This window comes from Taudactylus pleione, unplaced genomic scaffold (genome assembly GCF_031769625.1).
Source record: "Taudactylus pleione unplaced genomic scaffold, aTauple2 ptg000352l, whole genome shotgun sequence".
NCBI lineage: Eukaryota > Metazoa > Chordata > Amphibia > Anura > Myobatrachidae > Taudactylus > Taudactylus pleione.
Window position 1 is genome coordinate 17,635,895 of NW_028284753.1, and position 12,502 is coordinate 17,648,396.

Sequence of the window (12,502 nt, forward strand, 5' to 3'; positions counted from 1 at the left end):
TGAGTAATTCGGCTTGTAAACTATCGACGCCTGGGGCTTTCCTGTTTGGTAGTTGTTTTAAAGCCCAGGCAACCTCCTCCTCTAGAACATCTGTTTCATACTCGCTTGGGTTTTCCTGGCCGGTGGGCTGATTTGGTCGATTGCCTGCATATAATTCCATTGTGTATTCCTTCCACCTGTGCTTGATTTGGTTTTCATTCAGTAGGATTTTACCATTCCGTTCTTTGATGGTCGCTGCTTTGCGTGATGTAACTGGTGCACGTGCCTGCTTCACAAAGGCGAACAGTTGACGAATGTGGCCTTGCTTGTTTGACTCTTCCAATTTTGTGCACTGTTCATTCCAGTAACGTTCCTTATCTCGTCTCGCTTCTCTCTGAAATTCCGCATTTAGCTATTTGAATTCGATACTGTTGCCAGAGGCCTTGGCTGTTCATCTCTTTCTTGAAATTTCAATCAACGCATCTGATAACCATTGTGATTTCTTTGCTGGTTCTTTGTACGGAACAAATTTTTTCGATTCATCCACTATGATTGCTTTAATTTCTTCCCACAGATCGTCTGGGTCTTTTCCAGTTGTACTCAGCAGTTCAAATTGGTTTTTTACCTCTATTCCATATTGTGCTGGAATATTGTTGGTATCAAAACGTTGCATTGTAGGTGTCCTTTTGATGGTGTTGAACCGGAGTTTCACTTTAGCGATGAGTAGCTGATGGTCAGAGCCACAATCTGCACCTGGGAGTGTTTTACATACATTTTACATCATAATTAATAACTTTAATTTAAACCATAATGTGCAGGAACCTTTTATGAGTGTCTATATTTGTGATTATATGTAAGTATGCGTTGTGTGTCTACATGCAGCATAAAAGGTGCGCTCTGTGTGTTTCTATTTACAAATGCAACTATATATATATATATATATATATATATATATATATATACACACATACATACACACACGCGTGTGATTAAGTGTATACATATATATATATATTTATATACATGGCTTCAAACTGGTTATTATTAACATTACTTCTGTCTGAACTAAAAGAATGACAGACAATGAAGTTTGTCCTGTTCATAGATGGAGCAAGCTTTCGCAAACAGTCTGATAACTTTAACAAAAGGCTCTCCTGTTTTTCCAGAATACAACTGTTAGTTCTACTTAACCACATCAGCATTAGATACAAGGCCTACAATTGTTAAACGATAGCTAAACATCTGACCATTGTTAACCATCTTAAAAAACTCTTTGCTTGCTTTTGCAGTATGCTTCGGGTCATTGTCCATCTGCACTGTGAAGTGCATTTATTGATGATGTGACTGCTGACAAAAGCAGCAGAATGAATTCTGAAGTGTTTCGGGCAATATTATATGCTCATATTCAGTCAAATGCTTCAGAACTCATTGGACGGCGCTTCACAGTGCAGATGGACAATGACCCGAAGCATACTGCAAAAGCAAGCAAAGAGTTTTTTAAGGCTAAAAAGTGGAATGTTATGCAATGGCCAAGTCAATACTCTGACCTGAATCCGATTGAGCATGCATTTCACTTGATGAAGACAAAACTGAAGGGAAAATGCCCCAAGAACAAGCAAGAACTGAAGACATTTGCAGTAGAGGCCTGGCAGAGCATCACCAGGGATGAAACCCAGCGTCTGGTGATGTCTATGCGTTCCAGACTTCAGGCTGTAATTGCCTGCAAAGGAATTGCAACAAAGTATTAAAAAGTGAAAGTTAGATTTAGGATTGTTTAGTTTGTCCCATTACTTTTGGCCCCTTAAAAAGTGGGAGGCACATATAGAAACCGTTGTAATTCCTACACCGTTCACCTGATTTGGATGTAATTACCCTCAAATTAAATCTGAAAGTCTGCAGTTAAAGCACATCTTGTTTGTTTCAGTTCAAAGCCATTGTGGTGGTGAATAGAGGCCAAAATATGAAAATTCTGTCAATGTCCCAATATTTATGCACCTGACTGTATATATGCAGAGCAAACACTCACAGTATCCTTGTGTATTCTTAATTATTTGTCACAAACATGTCCACAAGACATGTCTGTCATCCCTGAATATATGAAGTCTTTAAATATATATATTTATATGTGTATTCGTGCATATGGGGTACGATAGGATTTTAAACAGTATGCGGTGGCAATGCAATCGCACAATGCTAATAATAGCATATTAGCATCACACACAATGGTTTCATGCTGACGATGCAAGATTTCGTCGTCAGGGGCAACATAAAATGGCGTCACTTGATATTAATTTTAAAATCTGGTCTCAGCCAATCATCCGGCTTCGACATAAGATAGAGGACTTTGCCGCAAAAAGTCAAGGTGAGTACGGATGTAAACCAACACATGTAATCAGCATTAAGTATTTTACTGAGGTTTTGCACTACTACATTTTGATTGAAGTTTGCACAATTTTATTTATATTGTGAAGTTTGGCTGGTATTTATATTGATGTTTTGTACCTTTATATATAATTTGTGCTTTTGAACATGTTTCTTTAACATTAAAAAATTGGTTTATAACTTCGTGTTTATACGCAGACGCCAAAAATACCTAAGATTGGTGGTAGGATTATCTGCTAGGGGGCACCAGTCAAAATTTTGACTAGGGCACCAAATTGGCTAGGGACGGCTCTGAGATACAGTACAGAAGCAAAAAGAAAAACTGTGTGTCTTGATTGCCAAATGTTCTAAGTGGAGAGCAATGCATAAAATAAAAAATATAAACATATATACATACACACACTGTAGATAAAATTATTTTGATTACAAAATCACACTGCCCAATGTCGCTGCCCTTAATTGGAATCGAACTCCAAATGACTACTATGGTCACCTTAACCACTAACCCATGTTAGTACCTGTAATATGGGCATCTGCCATGCTGTACGTGTATCTGAGATGCAAAATTGTGCAAAATCACCTGTGGTGTTAATAGTGTAACATAAGGGGCCAAATATAATAGGGGTGAGAGTTTAGGAAATGCGAGAGTTTAGCACACTATTACATAGGTCTAGTTGTATTTTCAAAATGGGAAAACATAATTTAAAAATTGGTTATGCAAATCAGTAAAAAAAAAAGGTTGGGAATATGCACACTAGCCCACTGAGCCATTGTCTATAGTTATTTCATACAAATTTTGTCATTGTTTTAAACTAAACTTATGTAAAATTGTTCATCTCCCATATTCGTTTTTATGTTCAAGATTAACAAATTAAGTGACATCTGCAACCCAGAAAAGGATAGGCGTACTATCACAATGGATGCACATGTAGGGTATAATTCTATAGCCATTTTCACCTTGCAATGATATCATAGTCAATGCTATCCCAGTAACAGTCTCCAAGTGATTGTCTTTAAGTAACAGTGATCTAATTTATGAATAAGACATTTTACTGAAAAATATATTTTCCATGAGCATCTATCCATAATCATTTAAACTATGATAGAAATTACAAGATTTAATATATTCTTATAAACCATACAAACAACAGAGTGAATACTCCTCTACTTTTTATTAATATCACAAAAGCCTTAGGTAAGGGGAATGGGGGGTGGCAAGGTGAAAAGTTTATTGATCAACATCTTGCTCCAAGATAGCCTTGGTTTAATCTTTTCAGTTAGTCAGTTTGCTTCTTATGGTGTGTACACACTGGGTGAGTAGGAAAGACGGTACGATTACGACATCATAATCGTACCATCCATCGTTCCTGATCCCCTGTAGTGTCTACACTGAACGATATGTCATTCAGTGTAGGCTCCCTCCCTTATCACTGAACATGCACAATCTGTCATTATCGACAGATTGTGCTGCATGTTCAGGTGATGGACAATGTCGGAAACGACCAGCGGGAGCGCGCATCAATGGTTGTGTCAGTCATTATAGTGCACGATTTGTGCATGATTACTGAGCGAAAGCACTATTACAATGTTGTAATCTTGCAAACGCTCAGTAATTTCGCCCAGTGTGTACGCACCTTAAGTTTGACTGTCCATTTAAACCTAAAAGCAGTGCAACACACTGTAAGGTTATCCATAACTTAGAAGTTGACTGCTTTATTTTGGAAAAAAAAATAAATACAAACAAAATAAAATACATCAAATAACTGCTATTCATAAACCATCTCAACTCAATATGCAGAAATTACCACCCAATTCATTAAAACACAAATAAAATGATGGACGGACTCTTCATACTTCCTGAATACACTACAGTTCTAAATGGGCCCTTCACCAAACTTAGGGCCTCATTTATCATTGAGTTTTATCATTCACAACAAATAATAAAACGCATTGCATTTGATAAATGGTGCTCAAGTCGATCAGCTCCCAACTGTCAATTTTGAAACAGATGACAGTTGGGAGCTGATTGGCTAGACCACCATTATCATAGGCAACAAGTTTTATCACTCATTGTGAATGATAAAATGAATTGATAAATTAGTACCACTACCATCTCTCACATAAATAGTAGGAAATCCTAGCCAATGAATGAAAAATTATATAAGGCTCAAAGCAGACTATATATTGTCCCATTACAAATACATAACATAATATGTCAGAATACTTGGTAACATTTTCCAGTAATGAGGTGCTATAAAGGAACATGGCTGAACAGATAAGAAACAGACTCCCCATTGTGTGTTCGGCGAATGGCTTCAGCTAAGATCATAGAGATATCGATGACCTGATGAGAAAACAAAAACAAAAAAAGTGTGAGGAGCATACATTTAAAAACAGATGTAAAGTCAGCAACACCAGAATAGTGTCTGCAACACCTAAACTGTTATACAAGAGTTTATGATTATTTATGATAGGCAAATGTAAAATCTAAGGTTTCTTAAAAATATCTAGGCATCAAACAAATAAGCTAACTAACAAATCACTGCCAATTTGCAAATCCGCCAAACTGTATGGTAAATCTTGATGGAAAACATGTTTTTACCCTATATTGTGTAAGAGCCCAGATGACTATGCATTGGCCTAACATACCTGCAGAGCCCTGGGCCAGTGAAGTGTAGCATAGGGCCCCATCGTGGCACCACTGGCTGGTGGGTATCAGTTTGAAAAAGCTAAAATTCAGTTAAAACACTTGTGAAACAATAAGAGAAGAAAACAATACCAGCTCATGAATGTTATTTACAGTGGCACATGTAGAAATAATGTCACATGTGCATACTAGCGCTTGAAAAGCAACACATGTAAAAAAAACAGTATGGCCACAAGAAAAAGTAGTGGACAATTCACCAGATGCAAAAAAAACGGTTGATCTCCGCTGACCATCCTACTTAATAGATGAGCACTCTCAAAAACTACTCATTTATGAGATAAGAGACTGCCCTTAACTGGCTGCCCCGCTATATATTGTGACATTATCACCAGAGATGGCACTGGTGAGCAGCAGATTCTGTGTGAGGAAGGAGAGATCCGCCCACACAGAGAAGAAAAGGATTCTGGGAAGATGTGTAATGGCTGCCTTGCTCAGGTGTGGGCTGATGAGAAGAAACACAAATACAATCCTGCACAGGACAAAAATGTAATTCAATTTATAGACCAGCAATTTAGTACATTCTAATAATTAGTTACCAAATTTTGTATACAGCTGGAGGTGCTCCTGGAATCGAATATCGAGTACTCAGTAAAAAAAACTTCCATTGGCCTCGGCCAATGTGCAGCAAGTGATTCCTTTGTGGGGCACTCTTATAATAAATTAATTGATATACATAATTGCAATATAACTTTTAATCAGTTCCCTCTTTAAAGAGATTGGGCATTATTTTGACTCTGAGTGTGAAAATATGATCGAGTCACCCATCAACAAGCACACATAAATATCATATCCATCAATAAGCACACAAATATATTAGACATTCTATAATTGTGTATGAAATAATTACCTTGTTGTGATCATATGTAATCATTAACAATGTATCCCCTAATTGGTAAAATAGGCAGGTTTCGCAGTTAGCACATTCACTCCCTTTCTTCATTAATTCATGTATGTAGTAGCACTGTATGCCACCAACATACACATAAAATTAGAATTGAAACACTATAATGCTTCTAAAAACGGTTTTGATAAATGTTGCAGATATAGTATATACATACAGGACAGATATATTCTCGATATACTTTTGTTACATGAGAGATTGTTTGTTTTATCTCTGTCTTTCTCTCAACCATAAATGCCAGCAATTTCAATATCATGTATTAGAAACAAATAATATACAGTAAATATATGACTCATTTAGTCATGTATACAATGTCGCAGCCCCTGTCTCCTGTGATTATTTATACTTCATGGAAAAACAATTGGGGAAAATACATGAACACTGCTATTCATAAATGAGCTGGCAGCAAGAACCAAATAGGTTAAAAAAGGACAGATAGTTAGGTACGGTGTGAAGGTCCGGTTCCTTCTGCTTTCCCAGGTCTTCAAATTGAGCGGACCTGGGATGAGAGAGGAACACATGGCAGCACTGTTGGAAACAAAAGGGAGTGGTGGGGGACAGTGCGCCCGTGTATGGTGTTAGGCAGGCCCGGTTACTTAAAGTATTGCAGGAGCCGGATGCGCCATCGGGGTAAGTCGCGACCCACCTAAAAGAGAAATACCTGACTTGAAGAGAATCCGTCTCAGAGGAGCCTGCCGCAAACACTCTCCCCCTGCAGCGGGGAAGTGTCAGATAGACAGCACGCACGTTTCAATACAGTCGGGCTTGTTCGCCTGTCATCATGTGTCCAGCGTGTGCCTTTTAAGTGATAAAGCACCAATCCCTGTGAGTTAACAGGTTTTAAACACGTGATATCTATTATCATGCTAATTTAGGACTGAATGTGTTAATATAGCCTCATTGCATAAATAAAGGATCCTGTTCCCTTTTGCTATAAATAAGCATATTGGAATGGCCTACTATTACATAATGCAGAGGAAACTCCAATAGTAATTCTGCAAATAGATCTCTTAGATTATATACTGGAATGCTAATTGTGTCCCCTTTCATTTCTTACTCACAATATACTAGGTGATGGTATAAAGCATTATTTGCAAAACTGAGCACTACTTCATATAAAAAGAATAATCGATATAAAAGTAATCAGAACCTAGGAATATTCTATACACAGTGCACACCTTTGCACAATATGTAAGTAAATATGTGATGTGCAAAAAAATAAATAAACATCATTAAGTGGTGATATAAAAATCCAAATACACAAAAAATAACCCTTAATGGACCAGCGTCATCCATTATGACATTTTTTTAATATAAATAACAGAAAAAAATAGGAGGTATGGCTGTGTAAAGAGCAGGATATACATTCAGTTGAGGAACCAATTGATGTTATACAGGGATATGAACCACTCTGCTATGATGGAATCAACATGTGGAAATTACAAGAACACTGTGTAGTTAATGTGTTCATTGAGACCATATGGAGTGAGTGTACCTAACCTGAATGTCCATTCAATTTCTTTCTTTAGCAACTGTGAGTTAACAGGTTTTAAACACATGTGATATCCATTAGGATATTTAGGACTGAATGTGTTAATATAGCCTCATTGCATAGATATGTTCAACAAAACTCTAATCTAAGAGATCTATTTGCAGAATTACTATTGGAGTTTTTCCTTTGAATTATGTAATAGTAGGCCACTCCAATATGCTTCTTTATAGCAAAGGGGAACAGGATCCTTTATCTATGCAATGAGACTATATTAACACATTCAGTCCTAAATTAGCATGCTAATAGATATCACATTTTAAAACCTGTTAACCCACAGGGATTGGCGCTTTATCACTTAAAAGGCACACCCTGGACACATGCTGTCAGGTGAACGTACGTATTGTCTGCAGGGGAAGAGTGCTTGCGGCAGGCAGCAGGCTCCTCTGAGACGGATTCTCTTCAAGTCAGGTATTTCACTTTCAGGTGGGTTATGACTTACCCAGGTGGCGCATCCAGCTCCTGCAATACTTGAAGTAACAGGACCTGCCTAGGGGCTGGCTGGCAACTTTTAGCCTGGGGGGCAAATGCATGCAGGTGGCCCTGCCTGGAGCAAGTGCGTGCTACGGCGCCCCCCCTCAAGTGTTCCAGGGAGGAGGCAGGTCCATACGGAATGAAAAAAAAAGTAAATAAAGATAGGGGCAGCCCCCTGTAGTGGTGCCCATATTGCAGTGCCCCCTGTGCCCCGGGAGAGGACCCCCTTATGCAGGCCTCCAGTAGAGCCCCCAGTAGTGATCCCCCTATGCAGTGCCCCTTATACAGTGGTCCTCCCTGTGCCCCCTGTAGTAAGCCCCTTATATAGTGCCCCCAGTAGTGGTACCTCCTATGCAGTGCCCCCAGTAGTAGTCTCCCCCTTGTAGTGCCCCCAGTAGTGGTCTCCCCCTTGTAGTGCCCCCCGTTGTAGCGCCCCCACTAGTAATCCCCCCTTGTAGTGCCCCCAGTAGAGGTCTCCCCCTTTTTGTTCCCCCAGTAGAAATCCCCCTTGTAGTGCCCCCAGTAGTGCTCTCCCTCTTGTAGTGCCCCCAGTAGTGCTCTCCCCCTTGTAGAGCCCCCAGTAGTGCTCTCCCCCTTGTAGAGCCCCCACTAGTAGTCCCCCCTTGTAGAGCCCCCAGTAGTGGTCTCTCCCTTGTAGTGCCCGCCTCCCCCCCAGTAAACACACTTACCTGAATCCCCCGCTCCCGCCATCCGCTCCTCCGTCTGTCCTCCCGGGCCGCTCTTCATTATGGGAGAGACGTCATGACGTCTCTCCCATTACCCACTGCAGGAGCCGGAAGATGGAGCGGCTCCTGCAGTGAGCGCAGCAGCAGTCAGTGAAAGTCTGACAGACTCTCATTGGCTGCTGATCAAAACAAACACACAGCTGCCGGCACTGGCGGCTGTGTGTTAGTCACTGTGTAGCGCTGACCGAACTCTGTCCGGTCAGCGCTACACTCGCGGTGCAGCTGTGTCACAGAGACAGACTGCCCGCGGCCTTCATGGCGCTGCGGCCTGAGAGGGGACATGGCAACCTGCCCCCGGCCCAGCCCGCCACTGGACCCGCCTAACACCAAACACGGGCGCACTGTCCCCCAAAACTCCCTTTTGTTTCCAACGGTGCTGCTGTGTGTTCCTCTCATCCCAGGTCCGCTCACGTTGAAGACCTGGGAAAGCAGAAAGAACCGGACCTTCATACCATATCTAACCATTTATCTGTCCTTTTTGAACCTCTTTGGTACTTGCTGCCAGCTCATTTATGAATAGAAGTGTTCATGTATTTTCCCCCAATTGTATTTCCATGAAGTTTAAATAATAATCACAGGAGACAGGGGCTGCAACATCGTATGCATGACTAGATGTGTCATTTATTTATTATCTATTATTTGTTTCTAATGCATGATACTGAATTGCTGGCATTTATGGTTGAGAGAAAGACAGAGATAAAACAAACTCTCTCTCATATAACAAAAGTATATCGAGAATATATCTGTCCTGTATGTATATACTATATCTGCAACATTTATCAATACCGTTTTTATAAGCATTATAGTGTTTAAATTCTAATTTATGTGTATGTTGGTTGCATCTAGTGCTACTACCTAATTTAATTAATGAAGAAAGGGAGTGAATGTACTAAGGCCCTGATTCAGAGCCGGACGCACTGACCAGAGCGCTCGCTCTGAATCAGGGCCCTCCTCCATTAAAATGGAGCGTCCTCCTGGATGCTCGTATAGCTGTGGGTCACCACCCACAGCATATACGAGCGTCCAACAAGATGGTCGCGATGGTCTTGACCATCGCAACCATCGGACTTGCGAGTGAAACCCTGTGGTCGGGTTTCTCAACCACAAGCCCGGAGTGATTTCGGCTCTATCAGAGCCAAAATCACTCCCACTGACATCACTAGTGATGTCAGTGGGGCCGGCTTCAGACGGTAGGCGTTCCCATGGGAACGCCTCCATCTGGCAGGCACGCCCCCGGCACGCCCACCAAAGGGGGCGTGCTGTCAATCAACATCGACAGCACGCCCCCTTTGGTGCGAGACCCCGAGTGATGGAAAGTCCTTCGCTCGCCGGGTCTTGCGCATGCGCACGACAGAGCTCCCTCCGTCGTGCGCATGCGCAGTGGGGAACATCGACCCACTTGCGAGCGTACTGCCGCTCGCGAGTGGGTCTGAATGACCCCCTAAGTGCTAAACCTGACTATTTTACCCATTAGGGGATACATTGTTAATGATTAAATATGATCACGAGGTTATTATTTCATACGCAATTACAGAATATCCAATATATTTATGTATGCTTATTGATGGATATGATATTTGTGTGCGCTTATTGATGGGTGACTATCATATTTTCATAATTCCTAATTTATTTTAAAGAAAGATCCGATAAAAAGTTATGTTTTAATTATGTTCATTTTCGGATATCAACTATATGGTATTTATGGGTATTTATTAATGGGTGACTGTCCTGTTTTCACACTCAGAGTCAAAATAATCCCCAATCTCTTTAAAGAGGGAACCGATTAAAATTTATATTGTAATTATGTATATTTCCTGATATCAATTAGATCAATTAAATGTATTATAAAAGAGTGCCCCACAAAGGAATCACTTGCTGCACATTGGCTGAGGCAGGAAGGTTTTTTTCTGTGGGCTGAGAAGGCAGACCAGTCAGGCTGCCATTGAAGACAGTCTAACTGGGACTGTGGCAGCCAGAGAACCCAGTGAAGCTAAGCCAAGCCATTGCAGGCCTGAGGCCAGACCTGCAGGAAGGACCACAAACCTCACAGACTGTGTGACACTGAAGCAGTTGGTCTGCAGGCTGAGGAAGCCAAGGCCTATACCTGTAGGATACAGGGAAGGCCACCAAGATTGACTGTTTGTATAGCTGTGGCAGCCAAGCCCAGCCAGGCTGGAGCCGGCGATAGACCTGCAGAGAAGCAGGCTGAGACTTTATTGGCAGACTAGCTGTACCCTTATAGAGAGGGTTCAAGAAGTGAGCTAGTGCCCTAATAGAAGGATAGGTTGTTTATTATTTTCTATTTCTGTTTTCTGGTTTCCAAGCTGGAAAGTAAAGCACCACTGAATTTAGTTACTTGAAAGCTGTGTGTGGACCCTCATTAAGCACCTAAACACTGCACCAATCCACCCTCTACCGAGCCAATTACCCCCAAGTTATCACAAATAGAGATATATATATATATTTATATATATATAGATAGATATATATATCTCTATAGTTGAGGAAGGTTCACACTCACGCCATTTAATACAGAAATACTTGGGTAGCAACCTCCAATGGGCATAGCAGCTCCAAATGCATGAAGTAAAAAAAACAGGTATAGGTAAATCTATATTATAAACAAAGAACAACTTGGAGATACAGCATATATAGTACCTAATGAGGAACTGGACAAGGAACTATTACGCTTAAAAAAGAAAGAACTGGACTTCTTGTACCATGGTATTTCCCTATCGGATTATCACAAGCCAAACAAATCCCGCGGGTATTTAGAAATCATAATACCCCGACTATAGGGAGATACAGTGTTCCTTTTTGCCGCAAATGGGTAGCTATACTCAACAAATGTTCCATGGACTTGATCCTCCTGGTGATTGATGAATCCACACGAGAACTTAGACAAATTAAAGAGAAAATCACAGTGTTTGAGAATGAACATAAAAATACTCTAACACAGGATACCAATAAGAGCTGGTTGGACAAACTACAATCTCAGGTGGAGCAATGTAAGATTTATTTATTTAAATTCAACAAAGAAATTATCCAAAGTACAACTCGATTACCAACAGAGGGTATATACTAGGCTAAATTCAACTACCGGTGAACATCGTCCGATACGTAAATATACTAGGACACGTTGGGCCCCCGGTCAAAATGACAGATCTTCTACATCAGCCAGTGAGACGGAAAGTCTGCCTACTACCTCTACCCACTGGATACAATCCCCTTTAGATGTTACCACCAGGGCAGCAATGGGCAGCACAGGCGGAGACAGACTCACCGTGGTGGACAAAACATGCGGCAAAGGTGCCCCCAGGAGACCACCCGGCAAGAGGTGAATGCCATATTCAATATCTCTAAGACTGCCCTCACACCCTTGGAGGAGAAAGTTCTATCAAAAGGACTCTCCTTCATACCTACCAATAAACCTGATGCCTTTCAGTGGAAAGTGGACACTTTCAGACTGAATAGGAGTTTATGTCTTAAAGAATATTTTGGCAAACTTACTGTAACATATCCACCATAATGGAGGAGAATTCACAACCACAAGAGATACCGTTACCTCTAAACAAATTCAAACCTCGGTCCAGATTTGACCCAAGTACAGTTAATGCATTCATAATGACATTTTCACGTCTTGTTGATCATCAAGGGGCACAATTACCCCAGAAACCCTCTTTTGCAAACAATTTATCTAGGGATGAATACCAGGCATTAATATTCCTTGAAAAAGGCAGGAATATTGTTATTCGTGGCACAGA

General features: G+C 40.8%; 1 protein-coding gene across 1 annotated transcript in view; it reads right to left on the reverse strand.

Moving 5' to 3' along the window:
• Positions 1-3,514: 3,514 nt before the first annotated feature.
• Positions 3,515-12,502, reverse strand: part of PRPS1 (phosphoribosyl pyrophosphate synthetase 1) — a 169,955-nt gene continuing 160,967 nt past the window's right edge. The window contains exon 7 of the mRNA XM_088444302.1: positions 3,515-4,705. Coding sequence (XP_088300428.1) covers positions 4,613-4,705 — 93 coding nt within the window. The 3' untranslated portion in view covers positions 3,515-4,612. The remainder of the gene's footprint in view (positions 4,706-12,502) is intronic.